General features: G+C 38.9%; 1 protein-coding gene across 1 annotated transcript in view; it reads left to right on the forward strand.

The window, feature by feature from the left end:
- The window catches only part of CDH8 (cadherin 8), a 194,931-nt gene that overhangs the window by 12,108 nt on the left and 155,446 nt on the right, over positions 1 to 27,377 (forward strand). Inside the window, exon 2 of the mRNA XM_048816573.2 lies at positions 2,163 to 2,613. Within this exon, the coding sequence (XP_048672530.1) occupies positions 2,362 to 2,613 (252 nt within the window). The 5' untranslated portion in view covers positions 2,163 to 2,361. The remainder of the gene's footprint in view (positions 1 to 2,162; positions 2,614 to 27,377) is intronic.

The following is a 27,377-nucleotide window of genomic DNA, read 5'->3' on the forward strand; positions in this document are numbered from 1 at the left end:
TCTGAAGTACCTGGGACCATATGCTGTTGGAAGACAAGATATGTGCTAGATGAACCATTCTTATGTTAAACAAAACAAACCCCACAGTTTGTGTCTTTTTACTTGTCTTCTGTTTGTTTTGTTAGCCTTTAGAATTCATGTTTTCAAGTTTTTCCTTCACAAACATGAATACTGGAACCATACAATATATATACAAAAATAAAAGCTGTGAGTCTCGCATAATCATATGACTCAAGAAGTTTAGTCTTCAAGAAAAACACCAAATATCATCAGACACTAGAGCTGGGTGACATTATTTTGACCACAACTTTTTCTCACAGAAAAATGCAGATTCAAGTTGAGTGAAACATTTCATAAATTCATGTTGATATCGCTGAATTGTTTTGGTTGAAACCAAAAATTAAGTTTTTTTTTTTTTTTTTTAAAGCTCAACATTTGAATTAAATGTTTAGTTTCTGGTCGAATTAAACACTTTGTGTGACCAAAATGTGTGCTTTTCATTTGACTCATCTAAAATTTCAAAAAAAAAATTGTTTGGGTCTATATGAAACAAATTTTTAAAAAATTCAGAACTGCTAGCTAACCAAAACAATCAGTGATCTGTACAGCTCTGAGCAACACACACACAAATCATGAGTTGGCAGCCCTGCACCTATCCTCCTAGAGTGTAATTTTCCATAAGATTACATTAGGTTCTGAACCAGTCAATGATTACATATCAGAAAGCCTTTTACAAAACTCCAGCCATGCTATTATCCCCTTTGGGTTATGTCCCAGACATCTTTTTAAGTAACCTAGAGTTGCATTTAAGGTTTTCAGAGCATTGTGGCTATACTATAGCAGGCTTTAAGTTGTTAAACTAGCTTCTTCGTCTCAGTACATCTCTTAGGGAAAACAAACACTTCAAGATTTTATTTTAAAGGTGTTTTTTTTTTTAAATTGGCCCCTGCTGAGCCTTTTATTTATTACCTTCTCCTGTCCGCTCCTCCCCTCTTCCTTTCCCCTCAATATGTTATATGAGATCTCCACATCAGGTTTTATTTGTCTGAATGTTAAGGTCTTATTTTTTTTGCTAAACGATGTTTCGATTGTTTTTTAATGGTTTTATGACGTTGTATAAACAGAGGTATGGGAACATGAACTTGTAAATAGGGTTGATCATAAATTTGATTTTTTTTTCATTGAAAAATTCTGGTGAATCAAAAGTGAAATGTTTTGCAGAAATATGTTGATTTTTATAAAATTTTGGAAAACAACACCACTACCACAGAAACAGAGCATTCCAATGAGGTTGAATCATTCCATTTTAACCTTTTTGGAATATTTTGATTTTCCATTTTTATTCTTTTTTTTTTTTTGCTAAAATATAATTAAAAAAAATAAAAAGTGGAATGACATTGATGTTATCGGAACAAAATAGTTTTGGTTGGCCAAAACCATTTAGTGTGTGTGGGGGGGGGGGGGGAGAGGGTCATTTTGTGAGAAAATTTCAAAATATTTTGAATTTTGTGCTGTTTTGGAAAGGAAAACAAATTAGAAATAGCAGAAAGTCCTGCAAAATGGGAAATCTGGTTCCTGCCTGCCTCTGCCTACCTAAATGAAATTCATATTTTCTTTCTTAATGTTACAATATTTACTAAAACTGAACTTTTATTTGTGGCCATACATGATTTTTTTTTAAAAAAAATTCTTGCCCTTGCTGTTATGAATGCCTGGGGGGGGGGGGGAAGGATTCAATCCTTTGAGGTACTGAGTATGCTCCATTGACTTCAAAGAGAGCAGGGCACATGTAGAATAAAAAAGGAAAAATGAGTTACCCACTGCAGTATTATTGCTCAGCTTCAGAGTTATTTGTGGTTAGCTTTTACTGAAAGGTTTATACAGGGTCAAATTCTAATATGCTGGCTCACACTGAGTAGTTCTGACTTGAAATCAAATGCAGGAAGCTGCTGCACAACATTGACAGAAGAACCTGTCCCTTAGTTGTTCTTTTCCCCCCCTTTAAAATGGGCATTAAAATTCATTTCCTAGACACTTATATAATCTACTACAAATATAAAACTAGACTTTGGCCTTTTTCTGACATGAAAATAATTTAAGATTTTATAAAATATATTCCCAAGCACTTTATAGCTAACTTTGTATTACTCTTATCTTTGCAGGAATCTTGGATGACAGGAAAACCCAGTGGATCATGTTTTTATAAGCTAAGCAATTTTTGTTTATGTTTACTGTGCTGCAAACATATGGAGGAGCTGTAAGTAAATGTACTTTACTGCATGATGAACTGGATGGCTATCGTCTGGAGGAAAGCAAAATAATCGTTTCATTTCTGTGGTGATTTGCTAAGCTCGTGGTACAATGCCAGAAAAACTAACGGAGATGCTTATGGATGTATGGACTCCATTAATAATATTATGGATTACTGTCCTTCCTTCCATTTATATGGCTCCACTGAATCAATCTCAAATATTACCAAGTGGATCCAGTATAGGACTAAGTGGGCTCAGTGGAGAACAGAAGGTTTTGAACCGTTCGAAGAGGGGCTGGGTTTGGAACCAAATGTTTGTATTAGAAGAATTTTCTGGACCTGAACCAATATTAGTTGGCCGGGTAAGTAAAGATTTTTTTTTTTGCTTTCACTATGAAAATGTACAGTACATGTAGGTCCTCATTGGCCGGGACTCTCCTATCAAGCTCAAGTTTAAAGCTCTTGGTCATTCTAAGTCTTCCCTGATACCTGTAAATTTATGTTTTATAGATATTTACTCCTCTTAGATGATCATCTCATTTATGTTAGTTGTATAACTCTGACAGGAGAAAGTAGAATGATCTTTTTAGTGGACTGGAGATTTCAGGGTACAGACAACCTGTTCTGACTTGTATTTTTAAGATAGAAAGCATCTTTTATTTTTGGTGATAAAGGAGAACAGATGCAATTTTTTTTAAAATGTCATTAGCCAGCATACTTAGCTTTTCTCATCTTAAGACTTTTCTAAAAGCTGCTATTTGTTAAGTGCTTATATTTGCATTCAGTATTCAAAAGTTTTGATACTTTATGGTCACTTTTCACCTGCTGTCCTGCTACACAAAGCTTTGAAATGCTCTGAAATTTCTCAGAGATGCACATTTGAGCAAGTCTAAACACAAGGATGAAAGTGTACCTTATACAACAGAAGACACCAGGCTAAGATATATTTGTAGAATGACCCTGATGTACATACCATACAAAATAACATCATAGGCATAGTATTTTGTAACAGGAAGATGGACAGCATGAGTAAAATATCACATGCTTGCCTTGACATATACTCTATCTGGTCTATTACCAGCCCCGTGTTTATTTTCACAGCTCTGTTCATTTCTTTCAATCAATAATTCTGAATTACACTTGCCTTGGAAAGAGATCATGCCATCTGCATTCATCATAAAGCTTGACTAGCAAATAAATGTGTTCTCCTTGTTGGAAGTTTGATTTATATCAGAATAGTCAAATACTGTAACATACCATTAACTTTCTGTTTCCTCTGAATAATCAGACATATTATTACCACATTACCTTGGCTCCTAAACTATATAAAATGTAGGCAGACAATGCGTTAAAACATATATAATTTCATGTTAAAGCATTCTGTACATATTACAGTGTACTTCAGGGAATTTCAATAGCTATGCATGTTACTGAAGAAAAGAGAGAGAAAGTATAGAATTGATAACTGTTGCTGGACCAATATGCTAATAGCAATTGTCACCCATTGCTATCTTAAATTGATTCTGTGAAATGATCAGTTTGGGTTCCAAATCTTGGGCCAGGTGGTGCAAACAGGCATAGCTCCATTGACTTCAATTTAAACTAATGTTGATTTACACCAATGGGAGATTTATCTTAATATTCTTTGTTGCAGTCAATAAAGTATCCCAATATCAATGGGGACGCAGAAGGCTTATTAACATACAAATATTCCCAGTTGCATTTAAACCAATGAAGAGAGCCTCTTTTTGTAGAGTACGTAAAATGACAAGATGATCTTGAATCAAGGCAGTCACTCCTTAGTTAATCCTTTCATTGCAGGGTTATCAGAAAAGTTTGTGATCTTATGTACCATATGTGCAGCAATGCCCAAGCACAAGGAAAACTACCCAGAAGGAGTGAGAGAGGACACTGTATCTCAGTTTTGTGGGAATTTATTTTTCAGTGTAAATCATAACCTTAACTTTGCTGTAATGCTCAGTAGTTTTTAGATTTAATTTCCTGTATTATTTTTAATTCATTAATGAAGAGAAAAGAAGGGGGTACGGGACCTCAGGCAAAACTAATAAAGACATCATACCCATTGTCTGCTAGGACTTTGAATCATACTTATTATTACAAAGCCATGATATTCCATTTGCTGGGACTGCTGCATAATTAGTTTACAGCATGATAGAGATGGAAGAGAGTGAAAAGTGAAACATTCTAAAGGCCAGAAATTTTGGGCTTATTTCTGAATTTAAACTTAATATTTCCTAGTAACTCTTGTCTGTGTCTATTGCTATCTCCATAAAATCACCTTTACTTCTGCTTTCTGAAGGCCTGACCCTGAGATTTGTGAGCCCCCAATAAGTTCCATTGTAGTCAATGGGAATTGCGGGTGCTCAACCCTTTTCAAAGTCAGGTTCTAACTCTCTTCCCAACTTTAAAATTGCAGCTGCTTTTTTTAAGGCCTCCAGAAAATGGGGGTATGACATAGCTGTTCTCTGGCACCCTCCTTGGTTTAACTACCTATTCCAGATTCCAATTTAAAATCATCCTCTTGGTCTTTCAGTGCATTCATTTTCCCTGTTATACCAGTATTCTGCAAGTCCCTTTCCTGCTTATTCTATTCCTCCAGTCTTTCGCCTAACCATGATTCTGCACAGTTGGAGGTTGCTCCTTCACTTCTGTTGCTTCCTCTGTCAAGAACATTTTTAGCTTATGATTGACCTTAAAGCTTTCTGAATGCTTTGTATGAAAGGCACTCTATAAAGTACACTTTGTGAGTTATTGTAGAGTGTCTCAGGATAAGAAAGTAAGAAAATAAAACACTGACATGCTGTTACATTTGTTTCACTTGCACATGTGTGTTCTACTGCGTGCATAGCCAATGCTTTTTACATGTTGCATTTGCTACATATTACGAGTACTGTTTATATTCACAATACACCTGTACTTCTACAGAATGCTCTGAACATACACGATGCTATCAGTGGGATGCTGAAGTCATTTGCCATTTATTTGCATATGAGCAAGATCATGCCATAAACCCCCCTGTGGCCATTTCCCCATCTTTAAGATGAGGATATAAATATTGTGTCAGGGTTGTTGGGAGGATTAATTAGATAATGCCCATAAAATACTACACAAATTCTTATTATTTACCTATCAATATTTAGTTATTGTACTATTAACATAATAAGAAATGTCATTGTTCCAATACTTTACATATGCAAATACAATTTTAAAAACCTATATGGACTCTAGTCATTCACTTTCAAGTTCACATAAGCTCTGTACTAAATGGAGCTACGCTCCTCCACAAGTATAAATACGTTGTTTAAACCAGTACAGAAACATTACACTTACAAATAATCTTCTTTCAGTCTTTTTTATTTCCGACGATCTGTTCCTTTTTATTCACACATATGTCGACCTGCAATAGGGTAAGTCTAGCTTACCTTTCAAACGTACTACTTTCAGCTTTGGAGGACCTTCCTACTGTGTATTTCAGACAGCAGCAGTCAGCTTTCCAGCGATTGACAATCTCATTCAACTGTGGAGTGATATGCCTGATGACACTGCATGCTGCCCCTGAATATTTGATTAGTTAGCTAGAACTTTTACTTGATATATACTGCTGTATGTTCTTAGCCTCTTCTGCGTGCATTTACAACTCCATGGCAGATGTACCACAAACTCTGTGGTGTATCAGATGTCACTGTTCTTTCATTGGAGACAACAGCAGAATTCACAATGAAGTAGACAATAACATTAGGAAATATTAGGCAACTGCACAATGTAATAAAATATTGTAGGACATGTTATCACAGCTCCCATTTACCAGTCTTATGAGCCCAAGATAAATATATAGTACTTGCAATTTGTGATGTGTTAAATGGCGTACAGCCCAGTGTAGTAGACAGACATTTTCAGGGAAAACCTAGGTTGTCTAGTTTATGCATTACACTTATGATTTATGGGTACAGTGCAGGAGACATAAAACAGTAGACGCACATAGAAGGGATGTGAAAATGACAGAAGCCTTTTATTTTTTGTTTCTGGAGTCAATATTGAATAATTCAATAATAAACCCCAGACTCAAAGGAGCTGTACTGACAAACAGTCAGACTGACGCTCTTTCAATAGGCTGCTCCTCCTGTCCCCATAGACCCTCCCAATTCTTCTCAGGATCTCAGTTTGATTTTTTTCTACCTCCAAAGCCATGTGTTGCAATTGCCTTTTCTGTGTATGTTTGTATGTATCTTTCTATGGGCATGATCCAAAGCTCAATGAAGTAAATAAGAGTCTTTCCACTGATTTCAATGCGTTTTGGATAAGGCTTTTACAGGTGTGAGAACCTGTCAATACGTTCCTATGAGCCTCTCAGAGGTGAAGAGTACAGAGGGACATGATGTGTTCCCAGGTTGGGTCTCGGGCTGGTGTCCTGAAAACACAATGTATTGAGCCTTAAAATGTAAATAGCATCATGAATGGAAGAGGATAGAGTGAGCTATGGGTTCTGCATTGCGCATGTTCATGTGATCAGTGCATCATACGAAGTATTTGCATGTACAATTTATTTTATTTATTTTTATGTCCTTTTTATTTATTTAATTAGTTAGTTAGTTCCATTATTTTTTGTGGCTGCCTGTTAATGCTGTTCTCATTAATGTTGCAAAAGGGATCTGTATCTAAGAAGGGCTCAACTACAGGCTTCTTGCCTGAATGGGGGAAATCAATATTAAGCAGTGGAAGTTTGCAGTTCGTGGGTGTATCCTTTTCAGGGGATGATGTGGTCCTGTGTTAATGCAACATTAAAGTTTTTACAACTATAACCAGAGAAAGGGCCAGTCATGTTACATATATGTAGTATTTCTAATCCTGTTTTCTGCTTCTCTTTGTATTTTATTATTTATGACCTAAAATATGCATCATGAAACATTCAGGATTTGAAATGCTGCCACTGCTGTTGGAGTTTTAGCTTTTTCATTTCTTGTGCAACCTTAATAGTGCATTAATGTAGGACTTTTTTCCTAGTTGTTTGTTAATAAACACTCAGAAGTAACACAATACAATTAATTTTCTTGCCTATTTTTATGCAGCATCCCTCATCTTTTCCTGCTTATTTCTAATGGATGACAATGGCCTTAAAGGACTATTCTGCCAGCTGGGTACCTCCTGAGTGCAGAAGAACTCTGCCATGCCCACCCTGACTCCTTCCCCCCATGAGATCAATTCTACTTTATGCTGCTAGAGTGGCAGAAAGCAAGGCAAAATGATGGGTCTGGGATGCAGCCCACTTTTGTTTAGCACCTATTTGCATGTAAGGCACTTTGCAGAATACACATGAAGGGCTCAGTCCTGCAATGTGCTGAACACCCTTTGAGACATGCTGTGTGCCCGTTAATGAAGTTAAGGGTGAGGAGCACTTCTCTGATGTGCTTGGCACCTTCCTGGATTGGGCCCTAACTTTTAGACTTGACAGACTAGGGTGTATATAATAACACACAAGGAAGGAGAGGTGTGAGGAAGGACATGCATATTGTGGGTATGATTACACAGTGACTCGGTCTAGGAATTCAGGTATTTTGGTGCCCTATTAATATTATTATTACTTAGCATTTGTTCCTTGACATATTTTGCTGACGGCTCACGGATGATGGTTTTTTCAGAAGATTGGTAGATCCAACTGAGCTTAATTCCCTATGTGGGGAAATTAGGTGCTTATTCTAATCAATACACTGAACCAAACTTTTTATTTTTCTTTTAATGAATTTTAACGGTTTTCAAACGTCCATGCAAAGTGCTAGAGTGACACTATGAAAAATTGAGTGGAGTCCTCTGTGACCACGTAACAGATATGACATAATGGTGTAAACTTCCCCACACTGCTCTTCAAATGGATTTCAGATTCTACCCGGAGGGACCACCTCTAGTGCTGTCAGGACGACTTAGTTCCTCTTGTCAACATAGGTACCAATTAGTGCCAATTGTTCAGGCAGTTTTTTTGAAACAGACACCTGTCCACTATGAACTAGTTTGGCAAGTAGCTTATTCCCATAAGCCACTGAAGAACCATCAGTTGGTAGTGACTTACCATAGCTGACAACACAGGTCGGAGTCAAACCATTAAGGTGAAGGACTGAATATATCATTATCAAGCCCTGAGAAATATCTCTCTCTCAATCTGCCAAGGCTCAAATGTGGGCTGCAATGTGTGACACAGACACAAAAATTATTCATGCAGGAAACATGAAATACAACAGGATTCAGTTCAGGATTCAGGATCAAGCTGGACTGTGTGTCACCACAGTTTCATGTTTCCTTGTTTCTGAGGTAAATAACTTTTGACAGCAAAACAGAGGGAACATCAGAATGGTGGGGCACAAAGGTAACTTTGGAACTGAAGTGAGTGACACTTGGAATGAAGGACATTTGAGAGGTATGCTTAAGACACCCAGTTTTCAATTTTTAGACTAGAATACCTACATATATGACAACTGTCATGAAGAAAATCAGCCTCTGTGTGAAAATAACAAGAAAGGGTTTGCACAATCTTTTTTTCTGCACGGGAAACTCTTATTTAAAATATCTTGGTTCTATCCAGCTGGTTGGTACCTCATGTGCTGCATAGCATTGTGTGACAGTCCCAAAGACTACAAATCTGAGACTGCTGATGTTCTCTCTCCAGTTAATGGGCCGTAAGAGACTTCACAGTTTAATCTTTGGATGTGAAGCAGTCACTCAGCTTAGCTGCAAAAATAAAGCCATGGACCATACAGCACTGCAGTAAATATTTTAGGCATTGTTTAAAGGCTCTAATCTGATGGAAGTTGAAGTATGTTTTCAGGGGAAATTATGTATGAAAATCATACATGTAGGCCCTGTTTCATCAAATTATTTAATCATGTGCCTAACTTTAAGCATATCAGCTCCCGTGAAGTACCTAGTTGAGTTGGGGCCATTAATAGCAAATGTATAGCTATACCTTTCCTCTCTCCCGGGGGAACAGCTGAGCATCTCTCATGGCCGAAAAGATTCTCATTCCACTATTTCCTTCAAGGCCCATATTTCATAGCCACTACATCAGCTGCTAAGAAGAGATTTCTGTGGCTTCCCCCTGGAGAGTATCCATGTCATTCCTGAATTAACCAGAGGAATTATTAGGAGCAACATAAGAAATCCTTTTCCTCATTCTGGTGCTGGTGCTTGCTACCTTTGTAGCATCCAGCCCCTTGTGAAAAGAGAGTGAAGCCCTGAGCTAGTATTTCAAACTTGGTGTGCTCTGCATTTCTGCTAGATTGCCTCCAGCAATCCTTTCTGAGACAGTCTTTTATTTCATCATATTCCACCTAATTGAGACAAAGAGCCCAGTTGTAGGTAAAACCAACAAAAGGTAGTTTATTTAAACAGACATTTCTTAGCAGGAGAGAGTACCACAATCATCTTCTCTATTCAATCCAGCAACTGTCTTGTCTAATTTATTTTCCCCTGCTGGAGAGTAGCATACATAGAATACCATGTGTTCTTATTCTGAGAATCCCACCAAGTACGTGGCACTGAACATCTAGGGTATGAGCACTGGGCATTGGAGAAAAAGGAGACAGTCCCAACCTTCAACTCTTTCATCAGAATGGATATCACTGTCTTTCTAAGGTCATCATGCCACAAGCTTAATAAAAAAAAAATGCTAACCTACTGTAATGACTCAACTGAGAAATCAGGATAGTAAATGCCATGAAAGAAAAACACAATTTTAGATTAATTGCGGAAAATATGAAATATAGACACTACAAATAATATGGATTAATAGAATTACATTTTGAGTTGGGTTCCTACATCAGACACCTGCTATATGGCCCTGATCCAAAGACCATCTATCTAACTGTTAGGAATCCTTCCCTTGATTTCCATGGGCTTTTGATCAGGCTTTGTATTATTATATGAGGGAGCTGGCAGTGATTCCTATATTTAGGTTGCCTAATACTTTCCATTCTAAAATATTTTCTCAAGCTTTTCTTCAAGAAGCTCTCACATTTCCATTGTTTGCAGCAAACATTTGACAGTCAGCAGGGAATAGCCTTCACGACAGAGAGGTACCTTGTCTGTGTCCTATGAAATTCCATTGATCTTCACTGAGATATAAAGTGTTAAAAATTGCCATTTCCCCTCTCTTACTTTTGTTCCTCAGGAATATTATTGCAGCTTGCCAAAATAATAACTAAACACAAACATTCTACAGCCAGGCTCCCGATGCTGCCAAAGCAGCAGCAGCATGCTCTGCAGTGGAAACATGTGGGAACTGCTGGTGCAGATGCATCAGAAGATGGGGGGGATGAAGGCAAGTTGCTCTCACTTCCAGACTAGGTTCATGGTCCCAGTGCCCAAATACCCCTCTGGATGCACAACATGTGTCATGAACCTCCCCACACCTCCTGGCTGGTGGGGGGAGAGAGCCAGGCTGGACTCCTCCCTCCCCCTCACCCCCGAGCACTGCCTATAAATCCTTCCAAATTCAGAACGTGGTTTCATTGGCCTATCCTCCTGTCCTTAAGAGCCCATATAGAGGATGCTGTTCCCCCAGTTCTGAGGAGAGGGGAGAGAAACAGGCCAGATTCCCCCAAACTACTCTCTGGAATCAGTACACAGACCCAGTCTTTGCTGCAGTGTTGAAGTTCAAGGTTCAAACCCTGATGAAAATGTGGGTGCTGTTACTGTTGTGAATAATATAATTGGATCTACCTTTTCCCTTTAACAAAAATCTAGGAAATTACATAAACTATATTACATTCAAAGAGTGTTATTTAGGTCGTATAGTTGAGTACTCAAGAGCTAGGAAACATCAGATCTGCAGTTGCCGGAGCAACGTTAATTTGGCCCCCTTGTGTGCATGCATTCGGACAGATTTTAATTACATGACCACATACCATTTTTCCCCCACAAGACCCTGCCTCCTTCAGTGCACAGGGTGAACTCATAAGGGGGCTGACTTGAAGCTGAACAGACAATCCTAAATCTGGTATTTTCTGACTTTCGAGAGCTTTACTTTGCAACCAAACAAGCATTATTTTAACATAGTGTTTTAATATAATTATTAGTACATTTGTTATATGCATTCCATGCTGTCTTTTTTTAAAAGCATCTGTCTATTAGGCAAATGTGCTTTCTCATTACTATGCAGTATAAGACATTGAATGTAGATCATTGGCATGTGTGGCAATTCCCATTGTTGCTGTATCATACAGACACCAAAAAAAAAAAAAAAAAAAAGCCAGAGGCAAAGTGTTTGTGTTTCTTCCTTCATCCAAAATCATCTGAAGCAAGACTTAACAAATGCGGACTCTTGTATTGGCTTTAACTTATTTTTGTTATTAATGGATCTTGATGATTTTATTGCAGGTGCTACATAACTGCTAGAATATTAGATGAACTGAAAGCTGGTGCTGATCTAAACAAACATGTATACATGGAATTAAACTTACATTTTACTGAGTTTTCATATGAGTAAACAGATACTATATAAATGATTTAACGTGTATAGGAAGATTTCACTTGGCAGGAGGGGATGCATATATAGGTGGGGGGTGAGTTTTAACCTATGGTGAATTTTGGTTGGGCTTTCTCTTTAGACATTGCTGCTGCAGTGTGTAGTTTTTATAAACATTGTATGTACTCCCAGAACACTGGGGTGGTGAAATAAAATAAATCATAAATCTTCTTAAATAAGAAACATCCATACATGCTAATGTTATTAATATTATTATTTGTAGTGTCCAAGAGGCACCAACCAAGATTAGTGCCCCATTTTGCTTCCACTGTTCAAACACATAATAAGAGATCATCCCTGCCACCAAGAGCTTATAATCAAAATGGACCAAACAGTTGGGAGGGGAAATGGAGGCAGAGAGAAGTGAAGTGACCTGCCCCATGTCACACAGCAAATCTACCTGAGAACTGAACCCCGGCTCCTGACTCTTCAATCCTGATTCTCCATCCAGGAGATCATACTGCCTACCATTGTATCACTAATGGGAACAATGATTTCTCAATATGTCTGGACATAATACTATATGGAACTCTGATAGGAATCAATCTGATAGATTTTTTTCTGGTGTGAGACAGAAATAAGATAAGATAGGGTAATAATGAGCGTGCAACGGCATATATTAACAATTTAAAAGCTCCTATAATAAAACAAATGAATGTTTTTAAACTGATTGTACCTAAGGCTCATTGTATCTGTGGTGTTATCACATCTTGAAAATGATGAGAGGGAAATGGTTCATGTTTTGCTGAGATGGATTTCTAGCATCCTTCTCAGGTGCAGCAGTATTGGTGTCTCTTTGATCAATCAGCCTGCCAAAGGCCTAAATCTCCACCACACGGACACCCACAAGTTACATCTGGGTGGGAAATAATTTTCCCATCCCATGAGAATTTTTGAAATTTTGAAACTTTGTGTATCCCAAATTGGGAGGAATAGTCTAAATCTTGAAAATTTGCATGAATTGCCAAACCTTTTTTCTTTCTTTTTCTTTTTTAGGTTCAGGTCAATTGAAATGTTGTTTGGATAATTTCCCTCCCCCTCCCCTTTGACCTTTTTTTTATTTTTAAACCTTTTTTTAGTTTAAATTTACTAACATGTTGACATGAAAAGTCACTTTGACTAAAAAATGTCCCCAAGCCTTTTTGTTCTGAAAATATCAAAATCGGACAAATTCAAAACTTATTCCCTAAAATTTTGTGAGGCTAGGAGATTTGTCAAAACTAAAACTGTTCAGGAAAAAGAAAGTGTTTAAAAAGTCTTAACCACCTCTACTACTCTTGGCTGAACGAGAGTCAAAGAGAGGGATGCTGCCAGAATTCTACTGAAAATAAGAGAAGTAGAATATGTATTAACAAATGCTTTGAGTTTTAAAGGAATTTTTAAAATTAGCAAATTGTGAAGAGCCAGATTTTCATCCCTGTGAGGACACCCATCTGAAATAAATACATCACATACTAAAGGTACATCTCATGCACCATGTAAACGTTACAAAAGTGGCCACAAGATGCTGTAGCCAATCTCTCTACAGCACGTTGTCATGCTTCACCAGTCCCCTAAAAGTCTGGTAGCATATTGTGTCTCCATGAGTTCAGAGGTGAGCACTGAAACCTCTCCAAACACTAGGCCTTCCAGTTTCTAGCCCTCACTGGGTTCACATAAACGCTCGCACACTTTGAATAACATAGAGGATTCCTTTACTAGGGCTGCCAGCAATCGAAGATGAAAATATTCTAGGCATACTTGCTTTTATAGTATCATCAAAACAAAACAAGCCTACACAATTCCCAATGCCTATGCCGAGGGGCAGTGCAGTACAGTTCAGGGATATGAAAGGAGCAAGTTCAGAGTACAGCCCCCCTGCACCATTCTCCTGACTGTAGCCCTATGTTATCCTGCCTTCCACAGATTCCCTGCTAATAATAGGCTGTGTCTCTTTCCAACTCTGCGGCCCTGCCTTCCAGGCTGTATGCTATCCAGCCTTTCCTCTGCAGAAAGCTACCAGACTGCTTCCTCCAGCCTGCTGCTTCTTTCCAGGTGTCCGGTTTTCAGCTGGAACACCCGGTCAAAAAGAGACCCTCCCCAGCCCAGTGAAAATGACCAAGTGAGTGAGGGTGGGGGAGAGTGAGTGATGGAGGGATGGGAAATGTAGTGAGCGGGGCGGGACCTCAGAGAAGGGGAGGGGCAAAGGTGTTCGGTTTGGTTTGGTTAGAAAGTTGGCAACCTGCCTCATGCATGGCCATGGACTCCTTCCCATTGACCTCTGATTTGTCTTTCTTTTTTTGCTTCACCCTACAGTAGAGTTGAGCAAGAATTATTCATCAAAATAATTTTTGATAGAAAACATGGGTGTGGGGTGGAAATGATTTCTTTCCCATTGGGGAAAATCAAGCCAAAATATATTGATTTGGTTGGACTTGATTTGAATTGGAATATTTCATTTTGTTAAATGACCCAAAACATTTAGTTCTGAGTCAGTTCAACATTAAACGGCAATCTATTGTGGCAGATGGCACAATGGGAGTTGTAGTTCAGGACCCCATTCTCTCCTGTGTCCTGGGCTCCATGGAGAACTACATGTCCTAGGATGCAATGTGGCCTCCCTCTGACCAAGCAGCCAGGTGGGTGTGCAATGGGAGACGTAGTCTAGTTAGAGAGCCTGGCCCCTTGCTCCCAACTACAGCTCCCATCATATACTAAACACAATAGGGAAATGCAGTTGAGTTTACCCCAAATGAAGAGTTTCATTTCAGTTCAATAAACTGAAATAAAATGTTTCAATTTTGGGAATGCCAAAATGTTTTTTTGTTTGTTTTGGGGTTGTTTTTTTTTACAATAAAAGCAAAAATGTTTTAACATTTCTGGATTGATTTTTTTTCAGACTATTTCATTCTGCCAAAACTTTCAATATTTCAACTTTTTGGCCTATTTTGGGATGAAAATAAATGTTGAAATACTGGAATTTCTGGTGGGACTGAAATTCTTTATTTTGCTCAGCTATCCACTGGAAATTATGGAGTCCTTTTCTAGCTATATGTTGAATTGCAGATTACAACCATATCTAGTGATGAACCTGTAGGTTCATTACAATCATTTTCAGAAGTGTTGCTGAAATGTTTATATTCAATATTTGAAAAGAGAAGAATATTAATAAAGTTAAGTCCATGTTCATGCCAACTGATGTCTCCAGTGCAGATGTCTTTCTTAGTTACTGCAAATTTCATGGATTCCTCCAAAGATCAGAAAATATAAGAATTACTCTCACCATTTTAAGAAGAGCAACCTAGAGATGCATCACTTGAGCTGGAAGGCTTATTTTCTAAAATACTTCCTTTGTCTGAGCAAAGCTCTCATATTTCAACAGGGTAGGCTTGTACACTAGAAGAATATAAATGTTGATTTCCTTGAAATTCCATTTCACTTCTAGAGGCTTTCAAAACTTCAATAATCCACTAGAATCTAGACTGGTACATGCCAAAATAAATGTAAAAGAATTCTGTCCTCTTGGTAATTTTCTCACAGTAAAAACCAGGACATAATATTCTGGAAATTCATTTGACCTGATGTCCCCATTAGCCATAAGGGACATTTGTTTCAGAATTCTTAGGAACACCAGTAATCCTACAGTATTCAATCCTTGATTTATTCTTTCCGCAGCAAGTCCACTAGTAAACCTCTTGTCCTTATTAAGCCCTTCTAATATGTTATATTTTAGAGCAGTGTTTCCTAAACTTGTTCCGCCGCTTGTGCAGGGAAAGCCCCTGACAGGCCGGGCCAGTTTGTTTACCTGCCGCGTCCGCAGGTTCGGCCAATCACGGCTCTCAGTGGCCACGGTTCGCTGCTCCAGGCCAATGGGAACTGCTAGAAGTGGCGCAGACCAAGGGACGTACCGGCCGCCGCTTCCTGCAGCTCCCGTTGTCCGGGCACAGTGAACCGCGGCCACTGGGAGCCCTGATCGGCCAAACCTGCGGACACGGCAGGTAAACAAACCGGCCCGGCCCATGAGGGGCTTTCCCTGAACAAGCGGCGTCCCAAGTTTGGGAAACACTGTCTTAGACCCTTAATTTCTATTTAGGGAAACTTTCTGTTCTCCCCTCCAAAAAATCCTTGGAATGTGTTTTCAATCACAGTTTGTAGCTCATCAAATTGTCTGGGCCTGGCGGTTCCAAGCATTTTAAAATATCCTTCTTTAAATCCAGCAGTTTGAACTCAATCCAAGATCTGTTCAGCAAATCTGAGCACTGCTGCAGAGCCAGTTTGACTAACCTTTCCTTATCCCTGCCACTACAAGCTCCAAGATATAATGTGTGACCTTCTTCAGCTCTTCCATGCTAGTTGGTATTGGGAATAGTGTGGAGATGTGAAAGAGACATGAAAATAATAGGGAATGTGATGATGACTGGTGTGTGTATTTTTGGAAGGGTTTAGTGGAAGGCTTCTTGTTAATCAGGAGGGGCCACAGTAATTGGGAGGACATCTTGTTTTATAAGTGGGATGGAGTAACTACCAAAGAGAATTAAGCAAAGGAGTATAAGAATCCAATATCACTCTCATTAGCAGTGCAACTTGTCCATGGTGGATTGGGACCTCATGACTGTTGTAACCTATGTCATACATTTAAAAATATTAATGATTTTTGTGAGGATTGCTGCTTAAAACCCTGCGTGGCAATGATGTGTTCTGGCATCTCAAAAGGAATGTACTGTTTATGAGACCATTTTTCATCACAGCCAAAATCTATTATGTAGCAGGAAAGTCACTAAATTGCCAAAGTCAGCGTTTTACATCCTTCCTGTTGCTCTCTCACACACATTCAAAATCCCACATTCAGTACACAAAAATTATTTCCACTTTTTAACACTTTCCATCTGAGGCTCTCAAAGCACTTTACAAATGTCACTGCTTGTTTACACTTGCAAGTTAATTTCATATTAAGATAGGGTGTGAATTTAAAGTGCAATAACTGTTCCTGAATAACTCAATGGGTAGAATAAAAGACCTGAAAGAAGACCGCACCTCACAATATTGTAGATGGAAAAATGGAGGCATGGAGAGGTTCCGTGGATTGTCCAAGGTTACATATTAAATCCCCAGTCCCAAAATTGGACCCATGGCCACCTACAGCCCCAGTGACTGCTGTGAGACTTTAGGTAGTTGGACTATGAACACAGATCATTGCATCATCATATATCTAGGCCCATAGAACCCAAATCTCCTAGTCCTAGTCAGTCCCATGCAATAACCACAAGACCATTCTTCCTCCCACACAGAGTAAATTATGGATTAATGTTAAGGTAATGATCACCCTAACTTCACAATAACTTTTTGAAGTTGAGTTTGAAGTAGAGTTGTAGCCATGTTGGTCACAGGGTATCAGAGAGACAAGGAGGGTGAGGTAATATCTTTTAACAGACCAACATCTGTTGATGAGAGAGACAAGCTTTTGAGCTGAAAGTGCTCTGTGTACCATACCTACCTTGTTTGAAGTAGAGACATTTTGGCTTTTCAGTAATACACAATGCAATTTATGCCATAACCTTTTTTGGATCAAAATACTTTAAAAATAACTGAATTTAATATTGTTTTCTTGTGTCTTCAAGCTTGTGATTTAATTGTTGAGGACAATAACAATCTTGACATTTGCATAATTGGAATATCTTTTCATTGACTGAATTATCAAAAGTGGAGTAAAAAGAGAGAGTTTAATTTCCAGAAATCAAATTCCACCATGTTTCAGTGCTTTGCAAACCTTAGTTTATCCTGGATTCCTTCAGAAATGTAGCTTTTCTCACTGGGAATGCATTACCCTTGCCCTGGTTATGTAATAAGAGAAATGAAAGAATTTTTACTGGGGAACATTTATCATATATATTTCTAAATCTCTCTTCTTTTCACCTGACTCTTAATAGAAAAAAAAATCCTATTAAGCTTGTTTGTAGTGATATAAATCATTCAGGCTGTCAAATAAAAGCTGATAAATTTTCATTTATCTGAATTAATGATGGGCAATGTATGTGGTAAAGTGGTATCCTTGTATATAATGCATTACACCTAAACTATGCACAGCTTTGTCCTTGCTACTGTGTTGGCCTTTTGTTACAAAGAGCAGTAGCAACAGCCAATAACCACTTAATAATGTTTTTTTTCTCTCTCTCCTTTATTATAGCTTTAGGTACATTCGGCTCTCAGTAATTATCTTATTCATAATCCTCTGTCACAAGTAATATTTTCAGCATCTTGTGAAGCATAATTGGAAAATATTTTCTTTTTATGCACACTATTCCTATTCCCCTTTTAATATACCTTTACCCAGGAGTGCCTTACTTAGGAACAACCAAGTGAGCATAATTTCATACAGGTAATCAAATCTCTCAAACACTGGCATATTTTCCTTCATTTCAGTGGGACAAAACGTTAACCTTCAGACAGACCTAGTCATTAAAAGAAAGAATTTCAGGATACCATTAGGACTCCTTGTAAGCCTGTAGAAGGAAACGTGAACAGAAGTTGTTGTTTGAGTTACCAGTACTTTATTTCCCCTGTAGGCCACCTTATTTGATTATTGGAGAACTGCAGTGGAATGAATATAGTTTGTCTAAAGTATGTATTATTTAAACTTTGGCTTGAAGCACTGGCTTATGGACTGTTTTGCAATTTGTTACTTTGTATTTTTTGTCAGCTTGACACTTGCAGACTCCAAAACATATATGAAGTTTTAGTTTAACTTATAAGGTTGAACAAGAGGAATATAAAGGGCAGGGAAGAAATAGGCAAGTATTTAGCATTTTCTGGGTTGCAACACAGTACAGAACAGTTAATTTATTTCACTCCTTCCCAAATAAATCATGTGCTGAAGTGAGGACGAAATCCTCAGCTAAATTGCAGATGCAAAGACAAAGGAATAGTTTTAGGCAAAACAGATCTGTTACAGCAACACTGTCAAGGCTAGCAAGGTAGGCCTAAAATGAAACCTCTGAGCTTTTGTTTGGTTTGTGGGCTTTAACACTCAAATTTCCATATTCCACTGCTCTGCCTGCTTAATCTTAGAGAGCACAATTCTTGTAATTTTCAACATCATGCCTACATAAAATAACGGAGCAGAGAGTCAGAATAGATGAATGATTTGATCCTTCTGATCATAAACAGATTCAGCATCCCTCTGGGTTTCCTGATGGAGGGTCATCCAACAGAGTAGCTGTCATTTACCAATGCTGCATCCCTAGTTTTAAATAAATCACTAGATTTTTCAGAATGAGCAGGAATATTTTTTGTGGTAGGTGAAGTATGGTTGTTGTCTGTATTGTTTTCAACTATAAATCTTATACTCTAATATTATTGGACAGCAAGGAATGGGTAGTAATTGCCTAAGCCCTCTTTTTGTTTTTTTACTAACTTTAAGAACATATTGGATCAGACAAAGGTCCATCTTTCCCTGTGTTCTGTCTTCTGATGCCAGTGCCAGGTACCCCTGAGGGAATGAACAGAACAGGGAATCCTCAAGTGATTCATCCCTTGTTGCCCATTCCCAGCTTCTGGCAAACATCCATGACAATCCTGGCTAATAGCCATTGAAGGACCTATCCTCCATGAACTTATCTAGTCCTTTTTTGAACCCTGTTATAGTCTTGATGATTAATTTAAAAAAAAATCCAATTTTCAGTTGGGCCAAAATCTGCTCATAGATATATACATTCAACCGCAGGGATTTCACTGGTGTTTCATGGGATTAATTGAGCACAGATCTCATATTTGCTCAAATCTCATCTCAAGCTCTCCCTATTTTGCAAGACTTTGCAAATAATACATACTTTCAGTGTGTACGGGTTTGCCTAGTTGTCTATCTATCTACCTGTTAGTTGAAACCTTCCCTTTGATTTGCTAAGAAAGCAGTGGGAAAACCTGGTCATTCAGCACAGTGCCTTTTCAAAGTCTCCAAACTTGTAGGCCTAACAAGAACTCAGCTAATATCTGTCTTGCTTTGTCTACTGTGGTATAGCTAAAGTTCAATTACTCATATCCCACATGAACCCCCACCCCTGAAAAAAGAAATATCAGACACTTACGAATTCTCTTGAGAAGGGTCCAAGCTGCAATTTTTGGATACTGAAATGAACTTTTAAAAATATTTGGAAGGGTTTTGCACTGTGATTTTGGTACAAGTCCATATTTGCTTTCCAGGAGCTCAGTCAAGCCAGATAAATCTTTAATCCTCTCAATCATCTTGTTTCACACTGGTGCACCTAATGTCCATTCTGAATAAGATTGTGCTAATTCAGTTATTTCATGGTGAATATTACACTTTACATTTTCAGCAGATCCCTTTAGTCTTCCTCTTGGAGCAAGTGAAGAATTTCTGGCTAAAATTCACAAGTTTGAAAGAGTTTGATCACTGGAGTTCTGATGTCTACAAACAGCTGGCTGCAGCTCTAGTTTCTTTGTGCTATAGTTAACAGCCCATCTATATCACCTTTGAATAAAGCTTTCATCCACAGAAGATAGTTTGTCATCTAGGAAGTTGCTTTCTTTGATCACTTACTTATAGTTTATTAAGAGAGATCTAAGAAAGCCCTTGGCACCATGATTTACTGGTACAGGTAATTACAGTCACTGTGGTTTTAAACTAGTAATAGTTTATTTATGTTAAAATGCAAGGCTGCTTGGTTCAAAGAGCACCTGTTTAATCAAGGATTGCAAGTCATATTTTGTACATACCACTTGGTGCATAGCTGAATAGAATATCAAAATGTAGCTGAAAATTGTTCTATGCTTGGTGGAAATTTAATCTTTCATGGGAGAATTATGAGAAGATACAGTCGCTTCATACTCAGGACAAGATCAGAGGATATCATCATGCTGTAGAACATAGTGGTACATGTCTTCTCACACACTCCTCTAACTTAACTAACTTACATGGGATCACTACTTATTTAAACCAGTGTAAGCAAGAGAATAAAGCTCACTGGCTTCAAGGTATCTGCATATTCACTTGTACAACTCCAGATTGAAGAATCTGGATCAGTATCTGTAGCATTGTCTGTCCATTTCTGAATTCTTTAAGTTTGTTTCCAATTTCCTAGCACTTCACAATGTAGTCTGGTCATAATTCTAGAAGAGGATACAGGGGATGACACAAGGTGGCTGGATTCTAAAAGGAAGATGGGTCTCAGCCATACCTGTGTCACAATAAGCTTGCCTCCCCAGTTGTGGAGAATAAAGGTCCTGTGATTCAATCAAGCCCTACCTTATTTAGCCCTGAGGGCTGAGTAGAAAGGGAGAAGTGGAGGAGGAGATGGCTGTAGCTGCAGAGAGCAAGAAGGCTCCTGCAGGAGACCCTGAGAAAGCAGGAGAGAAAAGGAATCCCACTAGGTGGAGCTGAAACTGACCTGTCAAGTCAGAGAAGAGGCCAAACTCCAGGTAAAGCTCTGGGAGTCACTGCTCTGGTAAAGAGTATTAAAGACTTTGAGTAGAGTGGGAAACCCAGAATGGGTAGAAGGCCATTTTGGTTTGTGCACTACTTGGACTCCCAGCGGGGAAAAAACAAGAGAGTCTACACTCTGATAATACGAGCTGAGCCCAGGAAGAGCCAAAAACCTTTGGTTTATATTACCTTCGGACTATAGTTGAAGCTGGTGTTTATTTTGGGCTGAGCCTCATGAATTCCCAGGAGAGATGGAAACCCTGGGGAGGAGAAACTGAGGCAGGGGCTACTGCAGAGTCATCGTAGGCCCTGAGGGAGTACTCAGAGGCACTTCAGTACTTAGTGGGGTTGTGCAGTAGTTAGAAGCTACTAACATAAGGAATATCATGCTGACCTGCAGTAAAGTTAATGATTGTGAATGGTAATGATAACAATTATAATGAATACACAAAACATTCTTATGTACCAGACACAGTATATGAATAATGTGGTAGAATTCTAGCTTGCTTCAGTCTGTACTTGTCTGCAGTGAGGTATCATGTGCATGAATAACATAATGTAGTATTAATAATTCCTAATACACATTCCTTTTCAGTCTTTTGCAGTTTTCACTTATGTTTACAACAAGGGTTTCCCATAACATCTCCTGTAGTATGTCAAGAACACATGCAGTATATTGGTCTGTATGACTATAGCATAACTGATTGAAGAAAATGAGATTATACTCTCCTGTTCTCTTACAAATGTACTATTTATACAAAATATTTACTCTTGATTCTATACTTGGGGCTAGATTTTTATAAGTGTGCATGCACAATAATGTATGCTCTCTTCCCTGTTTAATTTGCATGGGCAGTTACCATAATTGTCCAGGCAATTCATGTAACACGCCTGTGAAGTAGTTATTTCTCACTGTGAGCATTTTACAAAAGGGGGAACTGAAGCATGAAGGAATTTGTGGCAGACCGGGAATAGAACTTAGGTATCCTTCATCACAATCTTATGTATTGTGGTTAGCAGCAGAAAAACAAGGCAAACATTATTGTACGCTAAAGAATTCATTTGTAATTGCCTGATATGTTCAACTTTGTTTTAAACTCTCTTAAATTTGTACAGCTTATACTTGTAAGTAAATCTGGGGCCAACTGGAAGCAACTGAACATTTTTGCTTCAATTGGTGTGGGCTCAAACATCTGAATCCCTAATAATGTTTGCCTGTTCATCTTGGCCAGTACAGTTCCAAATTAATGCTAGATAAAGAAACCTGAAAGCCTGTTAAGAAACATCTGGCATTCTTCTCTAAATGTTCTAATTCTCCAGCACAATCTTTTACTTCGCTTAGATAAGAGCACATCCGAAAAAGCACTCATTACCCTCACCTGTACTCTTTAAATCACACTTCAGCATCTTAAATTTTCTACATACTGTAGTTTCTTTCAACAGTACATAGTCCTTACACTTTCTCTACAGAACATTCCATTACAGGCACACTAAATGACACAGCAGCACTGAAGTCTGAGGTCAGTGGAGTTCTTACTTACATGTGTGACAGCATATGCCACGTCTTCTTTCAAAAGGGAGATATTTTTTACAAATAAAGCATTCTGAACAAAGCTGTACAGTCACAAGAAACATTGACTCTTCCCCTTGATGATCTCAGTAAAGAAAAAGTTATGTACTGAATAGCTTCTCCAGACTGTCCTCTGCTTCTCTTCCAGTAAAATGAACTTCTCTGTACTCCACTTCAATATACTTGACATCTTTTATTGTGCTCAGGTCATGCACATCTTTCTTCCTATAAAAGGACTAGTTTTATGAACATTTATTCATTATTCTTAAGTTCATGTTGAAAAGACATGCCTATTGTCGACATTTGCTTGAAAAAAAAAATCTTCTTTTCTCATACTTTTTATTTTTATATTTCTACTGGGAAGGTAATACACTGGTGGGGTATCTAGGAAGGATTGAGAAACGCTTGGAATTTTCTTCCCTTTGCTATTTGTCCAAGCAATGAAAACAACTTTAGGTGTATTCACCCTGAGCTTAAATGTAGGAATTTCATCATTAGAGCTGGTCAGAAGATGGGGGAAGAAACAAGAAAAAAGACATTAATTTTCAGTTTTTGCTGAAATTTCTAAGCAGCTCTAGTTATCATGTTGGATGTTAATCAAAATCACTATCCATAAAATTGTAGTACTGGGAATGCTGTTGTATCTGCTAGGTCTTGCCATCTAGCACATACTGACCCAGGAATGTTAAGGTTTTGCTCCTTTCTAGTGTAAAACAAAGAATATTTAATCTAGACTGCTGCTATCTGCTCTTCTGTCTCTTTTGTTTTTTCTGAAGAGATGCACATATTTAAACAATGGTTTTGTAAGAATATGCATGTTATAGTTAGGTGACCCCTTTGCTCTGCAACACATTTTTTAAAGTACTAGTTACTACGAGCATGCCTCCCACACTTAGTCTCACACATCTGTGCCGGACAGTTTCATGTTTCTCCACGTGTGCTATTATTCATCTCAACTCATGTTGAATTCATATAGCATAAAAATGTGATACTCTTCCTTGAAAAACTGGAAGTGTATACTCAGAAATTTCCAGTTGTGTACTTTGTTTGAGATGAGAGACACTCTTGGTATCTATATTGGCTTCTCAAGAAGCACGCAAGGAAATTCTCTAATGATAACTGAATGTTTGTGACGGGCAAATTCCCTCCTGCTGTTCAGAACTGGAATTTGAATGAAAACCATAGGAGGCTGGCCCATCTCTGATGAAAACAGTTTTTAACAGCATGAATTTATGAATCTATTCAGTGCAAATGAGAGTTTATTATGCTGAGAGTCTAAAAATGATGCTTCACTTATTAAATTAAACCACAAAAATTGTATTCAGAAAATGTTGGAGGCTTGAGTAGACATTTGAGAGAGATGAATTTCAGAGTTAAGGTTGAAATTCTATTCTTCACTCAACGTATGACAGGCAGTAGTTTCAACAAAGGACTGGGTGACGGGACTTTTATTCTCTTCACACATCTGCAGTCATTTCTGTATATGGACTTAATCTCTCTTCCAGCGTCTTAAACCATAAAATGGGAATAATGAAATTTACCCATCTTTGCAAAGCTCATTGAGGTCACTGAATGAAAAATATTTTGTAACTGGAAAGAATTATTATCACTGCTCATTTCTGGACCTTGTGGCTAGGTAGGTGCGCCCCTGCTGGAAGCCTGGCGGTCCTGTGTCATCTTGCACCAGAATAGAGCAGCGAGAGGCCCTCCGGGCAGCCTAGAGCAGCTACAGAGGAGCAGCCAATCAGAGGGGCTGCTGGAGCAACCAGTAAGGGGCCAGAAGGGCCAGATAAAAGGCAGGCAGCAGAACAGAGACTTCAGTTGCTGTGTGGAGCTCAATGAGGGAGGACCCAGTGCCTGGTTGGCGAGATGAGCCGCAGGACCACAGACAATTCACTGCCAAGAGCTCACCAGGCAGAACTGAGCCCAGGGAAGGCTATGGAAGACCTGATGCCTGGTTGCCTGGATGAGCACCAGGACCATCAAAAGATCAATGTGGGCAGGCTGACTGAGCCCAGCAGACTGAGCAAAGAACCTGGCTAGACCAGGCGAGGGTACTGAGATAGGCCCTGCTTGTCTGACTGCAGACTGAGCCCAAGGAGGGCTACTGAAAAGAACACCAGCTGAGGATACCAAGATGGGTCCCAGCTAAGTGGTTGAAGAAGGCAGTGCCTCTGGGAAGAAACATAAGAGCTTTGGCCCCATACCAGGGCTGGGATAAGAACTCGGGACTGTATACCCCAGAGGGCTGAGTCTCTGAAGACCCATTGAGAGTAGCAGGGGGCAGGTCGCACTTGCAAGGGGCACGTGCCACCCTGTTGAAAGAACTAAAACCAAAAGCTGGTTCACACCCAACCAACCAAAACAGAGCCACCTCACAAGAAGTGGGTGGCACCCTGTGAAAAGTCTGTGATTGCGGGCACTATTGAATAGAGAAAGTGGGCACTCGCCAGAGGCAAGGTACCGTTGCCATTACAGACCCTTATAAGAATATATACTTTTGCACAACTACTGATGTTGGCTACACATGTGTAAATCAGAAATAACTCAAATGAGTGTGCATGTGTGTATTTTGAAGATTTACCTTTGTATAAATGACAGCAGAATTTTCCTCCATATGTATTACAATACATAGACCCAAATAATTCTAAGGCTTAATGCCAGATTTTGATATCCAGTCTGCCAACTGTACTGTGCGCTGCCCAGCTCATCCAAACCATATGTCTTGAGCAAACAATCAGCAAAGGGTGTTAAAAGCTTTGAGAAGGATCTCACTAACAGCAAGTCAATCTGCCACGTGGATTGCCGTATCAGTCTGGATTATAGTTTACTCTTCCAATACTCTGAATATTGATGTCATTGCTTTAGAAAAGGCTTGAATGTAAACTGTGCTGGAAAGATTGGTGGCTATCCCAAGAATTTCCATAAATTATTTTTGAAAATCTGTCCATACTTTGAGGCTAGAAAAAGTATTTCTCTTTAGAAAACAAACTATCATTTCATACAGGTGTCCTCACTCCACCAGAGCCCATTTATCTTTTCATTGTATGACATCACTTCAGTCAACATCTTCTGGATGTTTGAAATGGTCAAGTCAGGAGTTCAGTGGTGACTTGAGGCTGACATTTACTGTGCATTGGATTCTGAATCTTATAAGGTGTTGGCTTTTATGTACACATATCTACCTCGTGTGCTTCAATCTTTGTCCTGTGTATCCCAGATGAGGTAGATGGAAGTCCAGGCTGAGTTGATGAGGGGCTGTGGTACTTGTATGCATGCATCCATGGATCCTTACAATCTACTGATTAAAAATGCAAAGTGAATTTGAAACTAAAGAGAAAACATTGCCAATAAAACTGGTAGTAATGCATCTTCTAAGCACTGCTGCTGGAACTCGGGAGAGTGCGGGGGGAGACCTTTTAAAAAGTGGGTGGGCCGTGGCCACCTCGTCTTAACATGGGCATAGTTTGGGGGCAAAAGGTGGTGTTGCCCCACCAAACTGCAAGCCTCAGGAAGGTGTGGAGCAGCGCTGGCAGGGGCTGTGCTTCACAACAGGGAAGCTGACGATGGTGCTGCAGGTGCCAGACAGTGGCTGGTGGGAAGGGCAAAAGAATCACATTCTGCATAGCTGGCGAGCTATAGGCAGCTGCACTAAGTGCCTGAGGGGAGGGGGCAGGGGACTAGAGCAACAAGAGAGTGCAGGGTTAGCGGTGAAGGGGTCACAGGAACATTGTGCTGGGGTTAGGGGAGAAGGGGTGCAGGAATCCACTTTAGTCTTGCCCTCCCCCCCACACTTCTACAAAGGTTCTGGTGCCCTTGCTTCTAGCTGTATTTATAGTCCAGGATCTGGATCTTGATAGTGTTCAGGTCTAGAATGTTCAATAAAGGAAGAACTTTGCATATTGATAGCATTATTTTATTTATATCTCCAGGTTAGAATAAAATATTTTTTGCCCTATCCAGTCCTAGCTGAATAGAAAAAAGGAGTGGCTTACACATAACTGGTGAGACTTTTCTACTTCTTCCTGCCTCCTATTGGCATCTGTTACACAACTTTTGAAACAAAATATCCAAGAGCAAACCTGAATAAACACCATAACTAATAAAAAAAATACTTCTGAACCCCATTTGGACAGGGTGTGACTATGATAAACCTCTTGGAATCAGCATAAAATGTGGTAGGTTTAGCCAAGTAAAGCCTACCTCTTCATTAGTTGAACAATATTGTCACAATTTTCATCACTCTACAAATGTTAAAGAAGATCTTCCTACATTTTAGGGGACTGAAAAGTTGATAGAACAGGTTCAACCACTACTACTACTACTATTATTTGTTTTGAGGTAGCCCCTATGCTGTGGGGGAAACAGCTGATGTGGTATATCTTGACTTTTGATACAGTAAGGTTTTTGATACATCTTAGATGACTTTCTCATAAACAAACTAGGGAAATACAACCTAGATGGAGCTACTACAAGGTGGGTGCATAACTGATTAGAAAACCATTCTCAGAGAGTAGTTCACAGTCAAACTGGAAGGGCATATCAAGTGGGGTCCATCAGGGATTAGTTCTGGTCCAGTTCTGTTCAATATCTTCATCAATGATTTAGA

Source organism: Caretta caretta, chromosome 12, assembly GCF_965140235.1.
Source record: "Caretta caretta isolate rCarCar2 chromosome 12, rCarCar1.hap1, whole genome shotgun sequence".
Lineage (NCBI taxonomy): Eukaryota > Metazoa > Chordata > Testudines > Cheloniidae > Caretta > Caretta caretta.